This window comes from Scaptodrosophila lebanonensis, unplaced genomic scaffold (genome assembly GCF_003285725.1).
Source record: "Scaptodrosophila lebanonensis strain 11010-0011.00,11010-0021.00 unplaced genomic scaffold, SlebRS2 tig00000123-arrow-arrow-pilon, whole genome shotgun sequence".
Classification (NCBI taxonomy): domain Eukaryota; kingdom Metazoa; phylum Arthropoda; class Insecta; order Diptera; family Drosophilidae; genus Scaptodrosophila; species Scaptodrosophila lebanonensis.
Window position 1 is genome coordinate 591512 of NW_022060581.1, and position 20863 is coordinate 612374.

A 20863-nucleotide genomic window follows, 5' to 3' on the forward strand; every position below is an offset into this window, starting at 1 on the left:
CACAAAAAATAAAATTGAGGAATACCCACGCGCATTAGTTTCACGCAGCTCCTCGTTCCTTTTGAGCTCAAACTCAAAATCAGCGATGACTTGTTTTAAACGTCCGTCGGATGCACACAAGCCATCGATATATTTTTGGACATGTCCGAAGTAGGCGTTTTCCATTTTAATCACTTTCTTTTTTATATAAATATTGATATTCATGTATATCCCGAATGAATCCTCAATGCCGCTAAATAATTTCTAACGGCAGACGCCACAGCAAAGTGTAGTGTTGAACAGTCCGTTTCTTTTCACTACTGTGTTGGTGTTGCCAGATAGGTGAGTCGAAAGCAAAAAAACAGATGTTTTTAATCGTTGCCTTTGCGTGGTGGATGGAGAGAAATAGCAACTATAGGACCGCGGCCAGCCGAGACCGTTTATAAAAAAAGAAACAAAACATTCGTTTAGTTAATTTTTTAATTTCTAGCACGCAAAATGCTTACCAGTTGCGCCAATAAAACGCTGGCTGCCGTGGTAAGTCAAATCATTGCGCTATATCGCTAAAATGACCAAATTGTAGAAGCACATTATGTAATTTGTCATTTTACCAACAATAACAATTCTTGTATTCGCTGTTAAAACGATATATTTTGCTTACTTTTAGCGCGGTGGCTTGCGCGCCATCGCCACCAGTGGTGCAAGAACCAGCGACAATTTGTTCGTGCATCGGGATACTCCCGAAGATAATCCCAATATACCCTTCGAATTCACACCAGAAAATAAAAAGGTGAATGCAAGTCCCTTGGCAGACAATTATACATATGTATGTATGTACATATTGTTAATACATTTTGATATTGCAGCGCGTTGAAGCCATTCTAAGCATATATCCGGAGGGTCACAAGCGAGGCGCAATGATTCCGCTTCTTGATTTGGCGCAGCGCCAGTACGGCTGGCTTCCCATATCAGCCATGCACAAGGTGGCCGAGATTTTGGAATTGCCCAATATGCGCGTCTACGAGGTGGCCACCTTCTACACAATGTTCATGCGCAAGCCGACCGGCAAGTATCATATACAGGTCTGCACCACAACACCCTGTTGGCTGCGCGGCTCCGACGAGATCCTGGAGACCTGCAAGCAGCAGCTTGGCATTGGTGTCGGCGATACCACCAAGGACAAAAAATTCACTATTTCAGAGGTGGAGTGCTTGGGCGCTTGCGTCAATGCTCCCATGGTGGCGGTCAACGATGATTACTATGTAAGCAGCAATTAACTATTTAGAGAGGCTCACCTAACTTAACCATCTTTTTAGGAGGATCTAACGGCCAAGGACATGAAGGAAATTTTAGCCGATCTGAGGGCCGACAAGGTATCGCCACCAGGCCCACGCAACGGACGCTTTGCTAGCGAACCAAAAGGCAAACCAACCTCATTGTCCGAAGAGCCCAAGGGTCCGGGCTTTGGTCTGCAAGCGGGTCTCTAAGCATTCGCATAGTTAATTAACCTTCATTATTTTCTTGTTTGAAGAAAACTGATTACCAAACGAAAGATGATATGGGAATAAACCTTAAGCAAGTCAAAGAAAGCTATGAATTGTAGCTTTTAATTAAAGCAGTTTCCATCGCTGGCCAGTAATGAAAAATTAATGCAAAGTGAAATGTTGCGAATTCTATACTCGTATGCCTGGCTGTGAACAGTCTGGATGTAATGGTTATTTAAATTCGCATTCGTCACAACTTAATAACTTGAATATTGGAGCTGTGCATATTGAACTCAATATTTATCCATACAACTTTTTATAGATTGTCTGGATGTTAAACTGAATAAAACACATTTCGATCGAAATTAAGAATGGAATTGCTAAGACTCTACAATGAAGACATTACCTTCCGCTTAATCAAATCAGTGAAATGCCTTCATCCTTCATTTATGTTACGAAGTCACTGCAATTGTAAATTCGTATTGAAAAGATATGAAAAATCCAAATAGTTGTGGATATATACTTCAAAAGGGCAAGCACAACATCCGGTTCGGACTGCTACATAATTAGGATTAAAGAAAAGGTAAGCATAGAACTCAAAACTTTGAAAAGACAAATAACTTCCCTTAAGTCTTGAGGGAACAGGCTCCCTCAAAACCTACTTCTATTTAGAAAATAAACCAAATAAGTGGAAATGGAAAGAGAATCTATAATCTAGTTCCATTTAGAAAACAAACAAATTTATTGCAAATGGGAAGAAAACCCATAAATCTTCAATAGAGTGCAACTGTTTATTGGATATACTATTTCTGATTTGACTGGGAAAACATGAAATCAAGTAGGCCCTTTCAAGCTAAAAGAAAAGGGGACTTCCTTTGTTTTAAGCATTCCAGTTTTCAGTTCTAAAATGGTAATGTGTGTTTTCGGGTGTAAATGATAATTATACATGAATATATAAAATGCACATGCAGTATTTTATTGTTTATATTTATATTTTTTTTAATATATATACTTTTCCATATTCATACACAATGAATATAATCGACACTAGGGTAAGTGGTGCCAAATGTTTGTGGGGAGGAGCTCTACATACACATAATTTCGAGCTCCATAGTAAAGCCGATTTTCCAGATCGGTCTTAAGTGTAGGGCTCTATTTCGAAAATCAGATTGGCTCGTAGACCAGACTTAAACTAAAAGCTACAGGGGAGACAGACGCGACAAAATCAAGTTATTTTTTGTGACGGTTCTAAGAGTACAAGAATTAAATAAACAAATTTGGACTTAAGATCTACTATGTTTGTGTATATAAGTGAGTATGGGGTCTAATACACATTGGACTTAAAGCTAAAGCATCGGTGGTGGCGGACGTTCGCCAGCCACAGACCTGCAGATAGACTATTGCCTAAACAGTTGAATTTACGATAAATAATCGTAGACTACTTTATTGGATTGGGGAAGGGGAGGGGGAAACGCCAATTCCTCATCTCTGCAGTTATTTTTGATGTATCCGTGATTTTTCACTCCTCTCCATAAAATACGCTGCAAATAGAAAAGAGGGAGACAGAGGGTATTAGATCATGTGCATTGATCGTTTATTTGGCATGCAATATTTTCTCTCTTTCCTATAATAATGATGCTATTCCACTCAAAATTGGCATTGTACATTTAAAAAAATAAATCGCACCTAAACTTTCTATTTCTTAAAAAATCATTCGAACTGAAACGTAAATCAGTCGAGTTGGAACAAAAGTCTCTAACAAGATTCAATGGCCACCAAAAATATATAATATATATAAGGCCGGACCCGGGGCCTTATTTTAAAGTTGTATATAAAAAGTGCCTGGCAAGCTTATTTGTGGTAATTTCATTTAAAAAAGCCGCCACTAGTGGATCCATTGAGCACTGAAGCCGACGAACAGGCCGAGGAAGTGACCCAAAACGCGCAGAACAATGTATCAAGTGGCGTTGAAGCATCAACCTCAGCCATTGGAAATACTTCGACTTATTTTTTGGCAAATCGAGATACGCCAGATTCTTCAACAGCATACAAGTATACCATGGCGTTTGACACAGCTTCGATCATACAGTTGTTAGGAAGAACATCCGAGGTACTTCGATGGGCATATACTAGTCTGAATGATATCAGTGCAAGCCACTATGCCATTGATTTAAGGGCCTATCGGCGTGTCACATCGGCGGATGCTAGCGGCTGCATCCGAGGGGCTGCAGAAAACTCGGCTAAACAGCACCAACACTTGCTATGAATGATACTTGCAGGCAGGCAGCCAGGCTGAGTGAACCGGAATCAACTCAGTGTGAACACGTATTCTGCAATGCATCCTGCATTGTACCAAAACTGTCCTCTCTGCAAAAAAACGATTTCTAAGGGTCAACTCATCCGCACTTACATTTAAATCACAAATCATGGAAGGCGAATATTGAATAAGAATTGAATATAAAACTTAACACCAACCATTAATAGTTTATACCGTTTTAGGAATGTTACTGATTGGGGGAATAATGGCGTGGCTCATGTCATGAAAATATTTATGGAACACAATCTTGATATCTATGTATATAAAAGAAAGATATATTGCATGGCCAATTTTAGGTGGACAATCAATCAGCATATTGTATATAAATAGAGCTCTTACCGATTTTTAGCGGCTGAGCGCTTGGAAGAGCGTCCAATGCGATTGTGCAAATTGGAACGTGGTGTGGTCTCATTGACCAGTCGCTTAGTTTTTTTCGGGGACTCTCGCAAATGCTTCGCATCGACATTAACCTCCAACTCAAGTCCTTTTTTGAACTTTTCGATTAGACTGTGGCACGACAGATTTGACTCTGGCTCCCAGGTATCGTCCTTAGCGCCGAATCCCTTCCAGCGTATGCGATAGAGAATACCATGCTCATCATCCTCGACGCACGACACGATGCGCTCCACGGCCCATTCCTTGTCCGGATCGCTGGAATCAGCATTGGGCTTTGATTGTTTTTGGCCGGAGGGACGACCACGCCCAGCGCTGCTCGGTGACTTTCCACCGGCACCCTTTTTACCTTTCGGTTTGCTTGGGCTATCATTGATGTCCACCTAAATAGGTTTTTGTTTAGTGTGTGTGTGGTTGGTTGTGTGTGGGTGTGAGCAGGCAAATTATAGAGCTGCTCTGCAAAGAGAGTGAGACAGTGAGACTCACCTTCTTGCGATATTCGGCAATGAGCGCATCGCAGTTCAAGTCGCTTTCAAGCTCCCAGGTGTCCTCATCCTGAGTGTAACCTTTCCAGCGGACACAAAAGTGTAAGGCGTTGCGGATGATCTTGTGACCCACAATGGCCTCGACCTATAGACCAAGTGTCAGCGATTGTCGGAAAATTAATTATGATTAAATAAACGCACCTCATACTCGATTTCATTGTCGTCGATACCATCATCCTCTTCGTCCTCTTTCTCATCATCACTCTCTACGGATTTTGACTTTTTATTGTTGGCGCTTTTGCCAGCCGCTTTACCCTTCGATTTGCCGCCTTTGCGTGGCTTCTTAGCAGCTGTGCTGCTACTGGAGGAGGCATTTTTGCTGCCATTCAATGGCGGTTCTTCGCTATCTTCTGACTCGCTGGCTTCAACTGCAAAATTTGCTGCCGCCTTATTGGAGGCCTTTCGCCTTTTGCCGCCGCCAAGCCTTTGTGATGAATTCTCGCTAACCAATGAAGCCGTATCGTTCTTGTCCTGGGAGTTTTCATCGTCGTTCGCGTTTGATCCCGCCTTGGAATTACCATTCTTTTGCTTTGCCTCGCTGTCCGCATCGGCCAGTTCGGCAGCAACTATTTTTCTCTTGCCAAGTTTTGACATTTTTTTCAGCACGGACTGCGCAGCTTCGGAAGGAAAACAAAAACAACACGCCGAGGTCAAAGCACTTTGCACCAAATGTAAACAAAGTAAGAATTAACAAGCGTATGAAAACAAATTGTTTGCCCTTGCCGTTTTGTTTTGCCGCGAAATCGTAAGGAACATAGAAAGTGGCCAAGAAGAGCGACTGTACTATACAGAGGTGTCGAACTATCGGTGCAAATATCGATACCACCGATGGTTTCGATGGTTCTCTGCGATGGGCACGAATGTATTGCTAATTGTTTCCAAAAACAAATGTGGGCTTACCAAAGACCACCCAAATGTTTTTCTCCCTCTCCATAAAAACGTCGCTTTCTTTCCCATAATTATAGATTATTATGCTGTTGGATTATTACATGATATGATAATATTGTTAAATGAGCTCAATTAGATTTTGTTCTGATTAAATGGCAAGATATCTCTGCCAGTCTCTCAAAGAGATATAACTGGAGTTAATTAATGTATACCCGAATATATTTATATTAAATTTGGTAAATAATTGCACCAAACTCCGACTGATACATTCGACGAGGTATTTTCTGCATGGCATTATCGCCTGGCCATTCTAAATTTCGGAAACAATTAGAGGGTCTTTTCCAAGTTTGTACGGGATAGCCCGAAAATACCTGCCATGCCATCTGAGCGATTTCTTTTCGAGACCGGTAGTCTAGAAATTTAATTGCTTCGGGCTTATTGGACTAGCTTCTGTTCCTCAAATCTCTAGATAAAAAGCAATGGTTGTTCAATTCCCTATGTTTCTACTATGTTGCTTAAATGTTTACGTTTGAATGATGTCTAAAAATTGTGATTTATAAAAACGCATAACAATTTAATTCGTTTTTTATTGTATATATCGATGTTTTGTCGCGGCATACAATCGATAACAGATGGGAACAACATCGATGTTTTGTACTACCCCATCAATTAGGCAGTTTTGTGTCAACGCAAATATTTGTGGTGAAATCGACAACTACAAAATACATACAGAAGGGGAATAATCGCACCGTTGAGTTCGACTATTTGCTTTCGATTGGCTATTACAATCGTTATCGCTCCAACAGCACGTGTAGAGGTAAGGAATTCAATTGAGTTATTGGAGAAGCTAAAGTTGCCAACAATGACTGCCAAGGAAGTGCCGCAGGGCAAGAAGTCCAAGCCGCACGCTCAAAAATTTTCTGCCGGCGGTGGTAAAGTAGCCTATAAAGATGGTGCAGTCAAGCGTTTCGACGGCACTAAGCAAAAGCAAGGCGGCAACAATAAATTCCATGGAAAACCGTATCAGGGCAAGAAGGAACAGCAGCAGCAACAAGCTGGCGGCGAAGGCGAAAAAAAGGATTGGGCCAAATTCAAGCAGGAAAAGAAGGACCTAAAACTAAAGCGCAAAAGCTCTCGCGACACCTATGAAATAACGAAGGAGGCCAAGCAGATTTATGAGAAACTTCGATGGTAAGTCTACAACGAGTTATCCAACATAATCACACAAAATTAATTAATTTGTTTTTGCCCAGTCGTCGCACAGAGAAGAAGGATCAACTGGTGGCACAAATATACAAATTATTGAATGTTGGTGATACCATTTCAAAAATTGCAAAGGCTCACGATACAGCCCGCGTGCTCCAATGTATGTTGAAATATGCGGCGCCCCCATTGCGTGCCGAGCTGTCTGACAAACTGCTGCCCCACGTCATCGAAATGTGCCAGTCCAAGTACGCCCAGTTCTGTGTCAAGCGCATGCTTAAGTATGGCGCACCCGCCACCAAAAGCAAGCTCGTGGACAGCCTTATGGGCAACATAGTCCGGCTGGCGGGACACAATATTGCCAGCAGTCTACTGGACAGCTTGTACCTGAATGTGAGCACGCCCCAACAACGGAATTTCATGCGCCAAGAATTTTATGGCGAGCTGTACAAGAAGGCCAAGGATGCGAACGTAAAGACGCTGGAGGACACATACAAGGAGGCCAGCAACCTAAAGGCCTCCATTATGGGTGCTGTGAAGGCCAATTTGGATCACGTGGCAAATAAGAAACTGGTGGACAGTTCGCTGGTTCATGCCGTCATGCTCGAATATGTGCGCGCCTGTGATGAGGAGAAGCTAGAGGAGACTGTCACCGCATTTGCTGCTCTCGTGCCGCATATGCTCTCCACCAAGGATGGCAGCGAGGCGGCCATTATATGCTTCTACAAGTCAACGCCTAAGAATCGACGGGTGAGCGCCTCATATTTTAAGAGTCTCAAAAACATAATAATTATTCCTTTCGCTTCAGGCCATCATCAAGAACATCAAGGAGCATCTGCTTAAGATTGCCACCCACGAACATGGCCATGTGTTCCTAATTGCTGTGCTGAACTCGCTGGATGATACGAAGGCGACCAAGAAGGCAATTTACGATCATTTGCATGCAGATCTGAAAACCCTGGTGGCCAGTCCTTATGGGCGTCGTGTTATTCAATGGCTTGTGGCGCCCGGCGATACATCGTGTTTCCATCCCGGATTTATAAAGACCATCGAGGAGGGCTTAGCGTATGGAAAGAAAGATAAGGAGGCGCGCCGCAAGGAGATTTTTGAACAGATCGAGGCGCCCATTGCCGATGCAATTGCGGAGGATGCTGCCTTCTGGCTCTCAAATAGTCACATTGGACTTGTCACAGCGGACATTCTGAACTATAGTGAGTGGTGATGAACATATATTAAATGCTATAAAATTGAAAACATCATTGCTTGTTGCAGTTACGACTGAGAACTATGAGAGGGCCATTGGAGCGTTAGTTCAAGTCGTTGCAAATCCAGATTGGCGTGTATCAGCATTGCCTGCGGATGGCGGAGATGCGCAGAAAAAGAAGCAGCCACAAGATGTTGAGGCTGTTATTGCCGAGGCCACCAAACAGCGCAAAAAATTGCTCAACGTGCAATCGGAGGAAAGTAGTGACGAGGACAACAGTAGTGATGAGCAAAGCGAGCAGGACGAGGACGAGACCGCAAAGCTTCCCAAAAAGTCCAAAAAAGAGCAGCAACAGAAGAAGGATGAGAAAAAGGACCAAACAACGGTGCCAAGTGTGGCGGGCATTGAGGATGCTGGCATGCATCATGTGCTCAAAAAAATCATCAAGAATGATAGCAAACGAGAAAATGGTGCCGCCTCGTTTGGTGCACAGTTGCTCAAGCAATTGTCCACGGATGTGGTGAGTATACACAAATCATTTCTCCAGTAATGGGCTCTAAACATTTCCCACTTTACAGTTGAAGCAATGGCTCAGCGTCAATCGCGGCTGCTTTGTGCTCGTCAAGCTGGTTGAGGACAGTGCCGATCTGCTCAAGAGCTATAAAGCGGTCATTGATGTGGCGGAGCTGCGTAAACTATTGATCGATCAGAAAACCCCAGGCGCCAAATTGTTGGCCAGCAAATTGGGATTCGTCAAGAAATAAAGTTACTCGCAGGAATTTAGGATACACTTGTGGTTAGTTTAAGCAGTGAATAAAAAAGATATAAACACGCATTTTAAAACAAATTTATACTTAAAGGATAAAAAGGTTAACTAGTTTAGTGCGAATGTATGCAATACACAGAAGGAGGCGTGGCAGATCCCACAAAGTGCATATATTCTTGAACAGGATTGCAAGAGGAGTCGATATAGCGGTGTCCAGCCGTCTGTCTATGTGAACGCAAGGATGTCACAAATTATAAGAGCTAGAATAACCAAACTTGTATCCACGTTCTCCTAGGACCGCGAAAGGGCAAGTTTGAGTTTTTTCTGATGCTCTCCTTCATTATACGTATATATGTATATATAAGAGATTTCCCATAACTCTGGAACTTTTTTTAAACTTAATTCGAGAATCACATCCAGTTAATGCTTATCTGCCATCGTGTCAATTGGACTAGCTTTTTGCCTGAAATCCCTAAAACGTTTTATTCGTTAATTGCTTGCAAGAGTCGACTTTTTCATCCAGCTTTGGAAGAAACAAATATTACCCCAAGTTCTGGTTCAACATTTCGTCTACCTGTGCCGAACATCAATCGCTAAATCAACTGAGATGAATGAGGTTGCCTTTAATAGCACGTAAGTATACATACATAAATATATTGGTGATGCACTTATTTATAATAACTGGAAAAAAGTTTATTTTATGCGTGCGTTTTTTTGATAATTACAATGAAAATGTGTAATTTGGTTTGCTTCATAGCGAATTTGTTGACTAACGAACGAAACAAGAAATGGAATTAATTTTATTCGCGGGCATTAGGCCTTGCGCAAAATGATGTGTAGTCCCGAGTCGGTATCCACAATTTCGGAGAGTTGGCCCACATTCAAAGCAAAGGCCGCCTTCTCAAAAGGCGGTTGCATTTGGCCTGCGAAAGCGGAAAGGGAGAGTCAAAAAACAAATAAGTTGGGAGTTCAAAGCACAATGGGAATAAATGCTGCTCACCGCGACCAAATTTTCCCAAATCTCCGCCACGTTTGGCTGAACTGCAATCGGAATAGGAACGAGCCAATTCATCGAATGTGGCTTGGTTGTTGACAATCTTATTGCGGTAGACTTCAAGCAGCATCTGGGCCTCCTCCTTGGTGCGTGTGATGTTCTCCTCACGCCACGAGCTCGGGCGACGACTGCCCTTGTGTTTGACTAGTAGATGGAGACATTGTACCTCATCTGGTCCTTCGCCGGCTGAACCGGAGCCGCCGCTGGCGCTTTTTTTTGCCGGCTCTGTGGGCTGATCCCATTGCGATTCCTTGGTGTGTATGTTGAGGTAATAGCTTAGACCTGAAAAACGTTGCAGCATAAATTTGCAAGTCAAGCATTTTTATTTAATATTTTTTTGCGGCAATTTTGCAAGCTTGCCGGTAAATATAAAATTTTACATCGCCTTACCAGTGGAGCGGCTTGTGCGCTTTTCCCAGCCTTCGGGCAATTGCTCAGTATCGGGCATGATTTGACTTTAGAGCTTTAATTTGTTACAATTTAAATATAAATACAGAATTATGAGTTACAATATAGAAATACAGCCCAGCTTGCTGCCAAACTGTCAATGTCAATGTCCGATGGCACCGATTGAAATCGAGTATAAAGTAGTAGCAACGCTATTATCGAGCAGCAGTTTGATTAGCAGTTTTCGGCATCGATATTATCGATGAGGCGTAGTCGGGTAATCGGGTAATCGGTACGTGCTCGCATCACTATGTCTTCTCGCAGTGCGAAAAGTGAAGTCAATTGGAGTTTGAGTGGCCGTCACTGTTCATGGTCCGTGCTCACAAACAATTGCAAATTCGATTGTGCATAGCGAAAGTCTCATGAATATTCATTTAGAACTCTATATGATTTAATGTGTTTTTTCTGATTGACAAGTGCAGTTTTTAAACATCAGCGATTGTATTTTGTTAGAGTGTCTGTGTGTGCAGTAGTCTGTGTTACCAAACAAGCGCACTCCAACAAGAAAACGGCAGTCAGTGCGCCTGTGTTGAATGTGTCTGTTTTTGTATGTGTGCTTGTGCGTGCGTGAGTGAGTAGCAGGAGAAGCAGTGACGTTTACAACAATAAACAAGTTCGGTCTCATCAACAAAATTTCAAGTTAATTTAGTGCTGCCTCAGCGAAAACCAATATATTAATCGCGAAATAACAAACATATACACACATAAATAGCATGAATCGTTTAATATTTCATGGCATTTGAATGCATTTTTAATTGAAAAAAATAAGAACCCAACGACGCCGCCGTCAACGTGAGCTTTTTATTGTAGCTGCTGCTACTGCTGCTGCGTCTCCGTTGCCGTCGTAGTTGCAGTAGTGGCCAACAACAAAAACAAAGGCTTCAGATAGAAAAAACAACAGTCGCTTTGTCTGCCACAAAAGAAGTTGCCGCGCCGCACGCTCGTTGCTCTATTTGCGGTCCACAATAGAGACAGCAGCAATAACACAATAACAACAACAATAACGCGAAAGCCAAACGGTGAGTCGTAAAGAAACTTTAACATTAATTTATAGTAGCAACACAAAAAAAACGTTAGCTACAAAGGAGACCGAAGTTTAAAGACACTTATCAAATGTACACATACTATATGTATATATTTTCATACACACATTTGTTCATTGTATGTATGTATGGGTATATGCTCTGAATCGGATTCTTATTGGAGATGTGGGAAGGTGCGGGTTAAGGCCACAAACAAGGGGCTTGGTAAAAAAAAGTACTGAAAATATACAAACCATATCAAATATGAAACGTACACCTCTGCAGAGTATTTACAAAAAATAAAAAACAAATAGCCACAAAAGAAGCATATCCAAAAGTCAAACTTTCTATCCAGCAAATGCTTGTGGTTGGCAAATTGTGTACATATGTATGTATGCATGTGTGTTTAAATCTGCGGTGTTTTTATTGCTGCTGGTAGTCGAAAAATTAAAAATTTTATACTTTCTTGTTAGCGCGCATTAATAAAATAGTTTACGCTTGCCTTGCTGTTTTTCTTTTTTTTTATCATATACTTTCGCATCAAGATCATCAGTCATTCGCAGTTCCTATGTACATGCATATGCATGTGTATGTGTGGTGTATGCGTGTGATACGCCGCCGCCCTTAAATGGACCAACAACAACAACAAAAATAGCGCAACAAGAGCAACCCAACACGACAATTCTCTCTCCCTTTTCCAGTTACACCGCCTATCCAGCAGCAGTAACAAAAACAACAACATTCGCTCGTCCTGTTCCTACCGCATCAGCTGCTTTGTTGTCTTGTTGTTGTAACCTTGTCTTCCAATTTGCCAACCACCCACATTTGTCACTCTCTCGCTCTCACTTGCTGTCATCTCTCCCGTGCCGTATCATTAATGTATCTACATACATACATACTTACATACAAATGTATGCATGTGCGTTGCCACTTTGCACACAAGAGCTGTGCCACCTTGCCACCACTTTCCCCTGTAGTTCAGACGACCCACCACGGCATGGTATTACTCTAGTACTTTATCTTTATTATTTATTTATTTAATGTTGGCAGTATACAAAATTAATTAGCTCAATGATTTTAATATTTAGAAAGGTGAAGTAAATAAGAACAATATAGTTGGAAAAGAGGAGACAAATTAAGATTAAAAAATACAAATAATAAAATAAGAATTTTCAACAGCCATAACTGGTCTAATCTCGGGTGGGTGGCAACTGTGGAACATGCTAGACCAATGAACCGGCTTTCTGCAGCACGCATCCAATGATTGGGAAATGCTGCGTAAATGAAAAAACATCAGCGCCCAGATCCGAAAGGTCAATTAAAGACATTACAAGCTTGCCGCCATTGAAACACTCCCACTAAGAGCGACAGGGTATGCTTAATTAGGAATGACAATCAATCAAGGTTGGTCAGGGATCTATTAAAAATTACACCTCCCGAGCTACAGGGATGTTGTCACAGTTCGCGTCCACGCAGGCGTCAGACACACACCTACGCGTCAATGTTATGTATGCAAGTATATTTGTATGCAGATGTGTGTGTGTCTGTGTGTGTAGATGTGTTTATGTGCGTCTCGCGTGCGTGCGTTTTATTCAAATTGAATGCTGGTTGTGGTGGCTACGTTTTGGTCATGCTTTTGTTTATTTATTTAAATCACATTGACATATACAAAAACTATACACAGCAGCAAATAAAACAATGCTAAACATGTGTAGTATGTGTGTATGCAAAAATAGAGAAATATAGTAAGCCAGAAACTGACAGATAGACAGACGGGCACGCACACTCAGTAAGTGGTCGGCATTTTGATAAAAGTGGCCATCCTTGGCAAAAAAAAAAAAAAAAAATGCGTCGCTTTTGTTTTGTGCAGTGTATGCGCGGAAATGTGGGTGTCGTTGTGCTTATTAATATATGTACATACATGTGTACATGTGTACATTCGAGTGGGAAAATGAAGTTAACTTTTCCAATGTAGTTGACATCACGACTGGGAGTGTCTCCATTTATTAAAAGACACTAAACTTGAACACCACGTCTAGTAGTTACCTTTGAAGACCCGCTAATTTGCACGTGTTCGTGGCTGACCGTTTTGTGATGTCGTGGTTCTTTTCCTCAAATTCAGTTCTTCGTTTCAGAGCTGTAATTACAAGTAGATGCAACATCTTCGTTTGGTGCACTGGCCTCGATTGCAGTTTTGCGCCATTCGATAATTGGACAAATTGCAATAACTACTAATCTACCTATGTATGTATATACTATGTATGTATGTATTTATATACTTATGTATGCATGTATGTAGTATCTGATTGTTCTTTGAGAGCGGTACTCGAAAAGTACTCCAGCTGTTGTGATCGTTTCTGTTTTGAATTCTTGATGACAATGGCCTTTAGCGCGTCCTTAGACGTTAGACGTCTCTTCTTAAAGTGAAGTGTACATAAATATGTTTTTGTTTGGCTTGTTTTTATATTACTTTTATTAATTATCTTCTCAAGCGTTTCTGCGCGCAATTGTGTATTAAAGAGTGTGTTTTTCTGCTTTTTAGATTCATGGCTTTTTATGATATTTGCATACATTTCTGTGTGCGTTTTTTTTTTCTATTTTATTTTTTTTTGTAGTGCCAACTACAAAGCGTTTTGACCTTCGCCAATAGCCGCAAAAATGTGTCAAAATGATTTGCACTTGAGAAATGCGATGCTCACGTGAACGTGTGCGTCTGAGTGTGCGTGTGCGTGTTTGTAAATAAAGAAAAAAAAAAGAACAACAACAACAAAACAAAACAATAAGCATTTGTTAACTAAAAAGTAGCAACACCACATCAAAAACAGAAGTTAGCCATGTTTTGCATCTACATACATACATATATGTATATACATTTTCCATATACATATATGTTTGTGTGTACAGAGTTGGCATTGCGCAGCTGCCGTTGTGTCTGCCTCTTTGTCTGTCTATGCGCGCGCGCCCGCTTTTATACCGTTATGTAAAACGAGCAACAAAACAAAACAAAAAAAAAGTAGAGAAGAAAAAAACATCAACTAGTAGTATAACAATAGGTAATGCTGCCGACATTTTGTGCTTTGCTGCATTGTTGCCAATCATTTTTGAAATTTTGTTGCCGTCTGTTGCAATTGGCGGCGGTGTCAGCGATTTCCTTTAAGCCCAACACAGTGCAAAGCGAACGCATTGAAGATACAATCGTATCTGCCCACACACACACACACACACACAAACACACATGAACGACTCTTTCGAATACAGATGCAAACATTCCCACCCACATAAATAGAAACACAGAAATTCAGTTTTGAGTTTTAGCTTTTAAGTTCACTCAGTTCGATTCTACTTGTAGATCGCTTTCAGTGTGTAATCAGAGTGATTCCCATTAGAAGAGCTGAAGAGTGTACTACAAAAAGTTACAAGTAAATGCCGAGTGTATGTTACAGGCAGAGGGAGGTTTGGCAGACTCTATGTACATGAGTCCGCCCGTAGAGCCGTAAGTTTATGATAAACCAAATATAGCCTTATTATTTTATATAGCTGCCATAAAAACGATCGGTGGGAAAAATACGATTAGTACACTTTTTTTTGTGCTTAAACTCAACTTTGGAAATTTGCTGTCTCATTCTTAAGTTTCCTTAAAATCTGTGTAACTTTCATAAGAACGATCGCTTCAACAATCAGGCTGAAACATTTTTGCTATTTCCGAATCGAAACCACATTTGGTACATATATTTCAATTATTATAGTGTCTGCCTTTCTAAAATCTGAATCATCAAAATCAGCGTACTACATCGGTATATCATATAGCTGCCATAGGAATGATTGTTACAACATTGATTGTATCGGACTTTAAGATTCTACTCGATTTTTGGAATATTTCTGCCATGCAACTCATACTATACGTTTGATAGGGTTTCTGGACTGTGTTGTCTCCTGCAACTTCATGCACGTAGAAAATTAATAAATTGAAAAATTAAATAACTAATATTCCTTCAAATAAATTAATCTTTTGATTAAAAACTAATAATTCAACAATTCTACTGTTTACATTTACTTCTGTTTTAAGTCAAGAAATTATTTGCAATTTCTTCATTTCCATTAAATTAAATAACTAATATTCCTTCAAATAAATTAATCTTCGAATAAATTAAACTATTGATACTAATAATTCAACAATTCAAGTATTCATTTAGTTCAGTTTTTAGTCAAGAATGTATTTGCAATTTCTTCATTTCCAGACCTCTTTTAAATTTTTTCCGTGCGAATCATCTGCGTAGTGCTCCAGTATAGTCCTCTAAAAAATGAAGTTATTGTCTCTGATTAGCGTAAAAAATAAATCACCTACTAGCTTCATAACTCTGCTTGCATTCATTCGCTTAAACACATCCATTAATATAAACTTATGTAGTATATATACGTGTGTATACATATTTCTTTGAGCGGAACTTTACACATCTATGTATGTCAGTATTTCGTACGTGTTGGCATTTCAAATTCGCTTCGTGAATGTGCAGTTTTGTTGTTGTTTTCTGCGAGACGACGGCTTCAATTTTGCAGCTCACTAAGTTGTTAATATTGTATAAACCTATATACATACATGGCAGTATGCGTGTGTGCTTATACCCTTATATAAGGTATTATAAACTAAGTCTCGACATTTGTAATGCAGTCAAGTGCCTGTTCCTTTCTGTCAAATTGATGTTCATTCACAAGATTTCTTTAACAAATGAAGACTTATAATTTAACATAAACTATTTGGATTAAGAGCCGTTTCTATGGATGCTGTTTGTAGGAATTCTAAATAATTTCAATCTTCATTCTGATTCAAATTTTCAAATAAGTGAATGAGTTTCTTTTGAACTTGTATTTGTACTACTGTCTACAAATATTTGGTTGTAACTTTTAAAATCTGTATTTATTTAATCAAATCTATCAAGCTCTCTAGTTGTAGCAACAATTTGTCTTTAACGCTTTCTCGATCATCTTGCAACATTTCATGTGATTCAGAAATTTGTGTTTTTTACATAGCTTCATTTTTGAAAGCCTTCTGCAATATTCTTAACATTTTGGCTGCAGATAATTCCCCTCTATGTTGAATAATTTCGGACATTGTAAAAATTGCACAAATCACTTTCTTCAAAATGTTTACATGAAAACAATGAAGAAATTTTGATACAGCTGACAGTGCTGCTAATTTCAAAATAAAAGGAATTATCCATGTTCAAATACCCGCTCGATTTCACTTTAAATTACCGGCACATATTTGTAGTACAGCTTTACATTTAATCTGATTTTTAATTTAGAAATCATTCCATTCCAGAAACTTATGACTAATTTATGTATAAAAGTAGAGTCAATTTTTGTTGAGAATAAAAAGCATTTAAGAGCATGTTATCTTCGGCGACTGAATAGATAGCGTTACTTTGTCTGCTTCAGATTGCTGTTTTTACTTTTCTGCAATCTTTCGACACTCACTTTAACAATTTGCTGGCTACATTTTGAGAGCCAGTTATTTATATATGTATGTATAGTATTTACTACATGTGTATATATTTGTCTTAGTTTTTTCCATTTTGTCGAAATTGCAATCATAAGTATACGTTCACATTAATGTGTGCCAGAAACTAGGCTGAATTTCTTTGAAGTTGCTTTATTTTCGGTCTCAATGCATAATTGTTGGCAGCAATTGGGGAAACAGCTCATCGGCATCGTCATTAGCCATATTTACTTGGCTTGTGATTGACTCACGTGTCTGTATCTATATCTGTATCTGCATCTGTGTCTGTGAAGTTGTATTGTGTTGTATTGTCTATAAATAACTCTATTAGCGATAATTGAAACCACAGATGCACACAAATGTGTGCATACTCGTACAAGTGTATCTTGAAATGACGCCACGTGTACCTTGAAGTGTTCTGGGTGTTCTGCTAAGCTAGTTGCAAGAGACCCTCCATGGACTTGCAGATACAGTACGCCCTCACGTAGTGAACCATTTCTTGATCGAGAATATCATGATATGATTCCGTCTCAAATTTCGCTTTACCAATGTCAATTCCGCTTAAAAAATTGGATTTTAGAAACAAAAACTGGCTTATACAACTTTCAAGATGAATAAAATATGGTAATTATTTCCCATATCAAAATATTCGATCTAACCTTAGGTAACTTAAAAGCAGTATTTTTGAATTGAAACCAAAAAAAAAAAAAAATTAGGTCTATTCAAGTTAATGATTTAATTGGGGAAGTATGATGACGAATTCTTCTTTTAATATAATTAGTTTAAGAACACATAAAATATAGCTTTTTAAATTAAACTGAAATTAATCATAAACATTCATAGATGAAGTTATGCCCTAAACATCCGATAATATCTTCAGTAGCTCTGTTCAGAGTACAAAAAATATATTAAAATTAAACAGCATTAATCGATGAGAGAGTGTTCCCTTTTAGTGTGCACTCACTGTAAGTAATTTTAATTGGGAAAGTATGATGACGAATTCTTATTCTAATATAATTAGTTTAAGAACACATAAAATATAGCTTTTTAAATTAAACTAAAATTAATCATAAACATTCATAGATGAAGTTATGCCCTAAACATCCGATAATATCTTCAGTAGCTCTGTTCAGAGTACAAAAAATATATTAAAATTAAACAGCATTAATCGATGATAATTTTAATTGGGAGAGTATGATGACGAAATCTTCTTTTTATATAATTAGTTTAAGAACAAATAAAATATAAATTTTTAAATTAAACTAAAATTAATCTTAAACATTCATAGATGAAGTTATGCCCTAAACATCCGATAATATCTTCAGTAGCTCTGTTCAGAGTACAAAAAATATAAAAATTAAACAGCATTAATCGATGAGAGAGTATTCCCTTTTAGTGTGCACTCACTGTAAGTAATTTTAATTGGGAAAGTATGATGACGAATTCTTCTTCTAATATAATTAGTTTAAGAACACATAGAGTAGAACACATAGAGTAGCTCTGTTCAGAGTGTAAAAAATAGCAGCATTAATCGATGAGAGAGTGTTCCCTTTTAGTGTGCACTCACTGTAAGTCAATCAAATGGTTATTGATTGAGAAAGGGGGTCACTGAAAATTCGATTGTTTTCATGTTAATTGTTGTTATTTTTGATGCATTTTCCAAGTGCGAGTGGCAACAAGTGCGTTTCGAGGGAGCGGCAAGCGTGGATCGTTGGTTGTTGTTGTTCAAGAGAGTGTGTCTCTGTGTGTATGTGTGTGTGTGTCTGTCTGTTTGTTGGCCCATTTCGTAATTGCTGTTGTTGTTTGCTTTTTGCCTTCTGTATTTGCACGTGTGTTGTTTTGTGGCTGTTTCTGACTCGTTGTCAATGTTTTTGTTTTTGGGCTGCCACGTCCACCAAGTGAGAGTCAAATTTGGCTCACAAACATACAGACACATGCATATGCATTGTTGTGTGTATGCAAATATACATATATATACCATATATTCGTTCCTCTGACGCCCCCAATTCGAGCTTGAATCTGGGCCACATACTCGTACATTTTGGGGCTTTCATTCTCTAGACTCCACTCCCGACCGACTCCGACTCCGACTCTGACTCCGCACGCCCTCTTCTTTAGCTTGCTGCGTCAATTCGTTGCTGATAAAGTTGATTATACTATACGAGTATATTAAACAATTGAAGCTAAAGCGTGACTGAACGATTGAGGAACTTACGCGTCGAATCTCTGACGACTATCGCCCGCTCTCTCTTATCAGAGTTGCTTGCCTAGCTGCATTAAGTTTCGATTTGTATATGTATATGTACTCTTATGTGTACATATTTATATTTTTGTACAAGTACTAACCTATACATGCACCAACCACATATGGATTGTTCATATTTATTTATAAGAAGCACATACATATGTATATATGTATACTCTGCCAGACATGTTTAGTTCGCCCATTTTATTTCCCCATTTCGTCGTCGTCTTCGTTGTCGCCATCGCTCTGAGCTGATAAATTTTGTTTTTATTGCCTTTCGTAGTTCACAGCTTCCTCTATGCAGCCCCACTTGCCCCAATGATATCAATTTCTTTTTAAATGTACAGACAAAAGCGACAAAATTGGTTTAAAAAACTCTCCATTAAGTTTAAACCTTTCTAACATTTTGTATGCTTTTGTTGCCTTTTTCTCTTCTTTTTTTTCAGAATTGTAAATTACAAATTTCTCCATGTTTCTGATAGCAAAACGAAATAAATATTTGATTGCTTTTGTTCTTCCTGCATTGCATGCTATTCGAAGCACTCCCATGAAACGGCAGTTAAAGATTAATCAGTAACCCTAAGAAGTTGTGGCGGACAATTGGTTTCATTAACTAATGAAGAAAGCCACTTATTTCTACACTAGACTACCAGCTGGAATTTATAGAATGCAGCTATGCAATATAAATCTAATGTCTGACGGCGAAAAGGTAGAACTAGAGCCACAACAGTTAAGTTACATAGTCAGACAAATTTTTAGGTGTTCCATTTGAAAAGTCTTAATTATATTAACATATTTGGAGCTATAATTTCCAATCTACATGATGATGATGATGTCTTGCCAACTTAAATTAATAAAAGCGCCCATTTTAAGTTTCAGAAATAAGCATGAAGCTTCAGTTTTCATCTTATTGAATGACTTTTATAGATGAAGAATTAATAGCGAATCTTCAGTTTCCTTGGTTGATGAGTTTTAGTTAAGCTTTTTAGATAACGATTCTTCATTCTTCATCTTAACTCTTGTGATGCTGAATTAAAGTTTAAAAAGAAATGGGAAGCCTGAGTTTTCATCTTCGTCAAAAATGATTAAGACGAGATAGAAGGGCCTCAAAACCCGGATATTATTTTCAAACAATTATTTCTGTTGCTGGATTCAAAAATGTGTCAATTTTAAGCTTCAGAAATAAAGCTTTTTCTTTAGTTTAGTCAAGTGTTATAGATCAGATTCTTTTTTTCGAGCTTGAATACTAATTCTTAAAGATGATGTTAAAGTCGAAGTCTCTATCTTCGACAAAGTTAATTAAGACGGGGTCGCATTTGATCAAAATACCTAAAAATGCAGATTTCTTTTCAACGCACTGTGTACTGTTAAGATTCTTGTTTAGAGTTCGACTTTGCCTTCAAAAAGTTAAGAGTACTCTCAAGTTTTGAAACTGAATTAAATTTTAAGAACAAAGGCAAAGCCTCACTTAACATCTTCGTCAAAGGTTAATTAGAAAAACTCCACTTTCAATTTAAGTGAAAGCTCATAAATAAAATTGCAAACGAAAGCTTACGAAGAATCTGAAAAACTGTTCTGAAACTGTGAAAATTCAGTGCCTCATTATCTTTTAATTAACCTTCCATTGTTAACTGTTCGCAATTGCTATGGAAATTGAAGGCCTTATTATAGTTTGTATCAACTATTTATTAATTTGTTGACTGGTGTTTTTCGCGCAGTCTTAGTTTGTTGTTCTCATTAACATGCTTACCCACCCACACATACCCCTTTTTCGACGCCTTCATGCTATCGCCATGGTATCGCCATATGGTTGCCTTCC

General features: G+C 38.9%; 5 protein-coding genes across 9 annotated transcripts in view; 3 read left to right on the top strand and 2 right to left on the bottom strand.

The window, feature by feature from the left end:
* Nucleotides 1-364: 364 nt before the first annotated feature.
* On the top strand, nucleotides 365-1576 carry LOC115628703 (NADH dehydrogenase [ubiquinone] flavoprotein 2, mitochondrial). The gene is made up of 4 exons (XM_030524884.1): nucleotides 365-516; nucleotides 647-769; nucleotides 846-1241; nucleotides 1296-1576. Exons 1-4 carry the CDS (start codon nucleotides 478-480, stop codon nucleotides 1464-1466), a joined length of 729 nt encoding a protein of 242 aa, XP_030380744.1. The 5' UTR covers nucleotides 365-477; the 3' UTR covers nucleotides 1467-1576.
* An 860-nt stretch (nucleotides 1577-2436) lies between these two features.
* Nucleotides 2437-5462, bottom strand: LOC115628708 (M-phase phosphoprotein 8). 2 transcript variants are annotated; one of them, XM_030524902.1, is made up of 4 exons: nucleotides 4860-5462; nucleotides 4660-4803; nucleotides 4120-4556; nucleotides 2437-3004 (listed from the first exon to the last, which is right to left on the bottom strand). In XM_030524902.1, the coding sequence occupies exons 1-4, from the start codon at nucleotides 5310-5312 to the stop codon at nucleotides 2983-2985; spliced, it is 1056 nt and encodes a 351-aa protein (XP_030380762.1). In that variant the 5' UTR covers nucleotides 5313-5462; the 3' UTR covers nucleotides 2437-2982. The 2 variants fall into 2 exon arrangements, with proteins under 2 accessions (XP_030380762.1, XP_030380763.1); XM_030524903.1 differs by lacking the exon at nucleotides 2437-3004 and adding an exon at nucleotides 3940-4034.
* Nucleotides 5463-6398: 936 nt separating this feature from the next.
* On the top strand, nucleotides 6399-9157 carry LOC115628694 (protein penguin). 2 transcript variants are annotated; one of them, XM_030524872.1, is made up of 6 exons: nucleotides 6399-6797; nucleotides 6860-7559; nucleotides 7618-8020; nucleotides 8082-8533; nucleotides 8592-8809; nucleotides 8874-9157. In XM_030524872.1, exons 1-5 carry the CDS (start codon nucleotides 6469-6471, stop codon nucleotides 8775-8777), a joined length of 2070 nt encoding a protein of 689 aa, XP_030380732.1. In that variant the 5' UTR covers nucleotides 6399-6468; the 3' UTR covers nucleotides 8778-8809; nucleotides 8874-9157. The 2 variants fall into 2 exon arrangements, with proteins under 2 accessions (XP_030380732.1, XP_030380731.1); XM_030524871.1 differs by lacking the exon at nucleotides 8874-9157 and having other exon boundaries at nucleotides 8592-8848.
* Nucleotides 9158-9435: 278 nt separating this feature from the next.
* LOC115628733 (putative peptidyl-prolyl cis-trans isomerase dodo) lies at nucleotides 9436-10372 on the bottom strand. The gene is made up of 3 exons (XM_030524936.1): nucleotides 10224-10372; nucleotides 9780-10115; nucleotides 9436-9702 (listed from the first exon to the last, which is right to left on the bottom strand). Exons 1-3 carry the CDS (start codon nucleotides 10279-10281, stop codon nucleotides 9593-9595), a joined length of 504 nt encoding a protein of 167 aa, XP_030380796.1. The 5' UTR covers nucleotides 10282-10372; the 3' UTR covers nucleotides 9436-9592.
* Nucleotides 10373-10578: 206 nt separating this feature from the next.
* Nucleotides 10579-20863, top strand: part of LOC115628670 (ecotropic viral integration site 5 ortholog) — a 36660-nt gene continuing 26375 nt past the window's right edge. For 2 of the 3 annotated variants that reach the window (XM_030524839.1, XM_030524841.1), the window contains exon 1: nucleotides 10579-11299. The gene's annotated coding sequence lies outside the window, so the exon portion shown is untranslated. The remainder of the gene's footprint in view (nucleotides 11300-20863) is intronic. The other variant, XM_030524840.1, reaches the window with a different exon arrangement.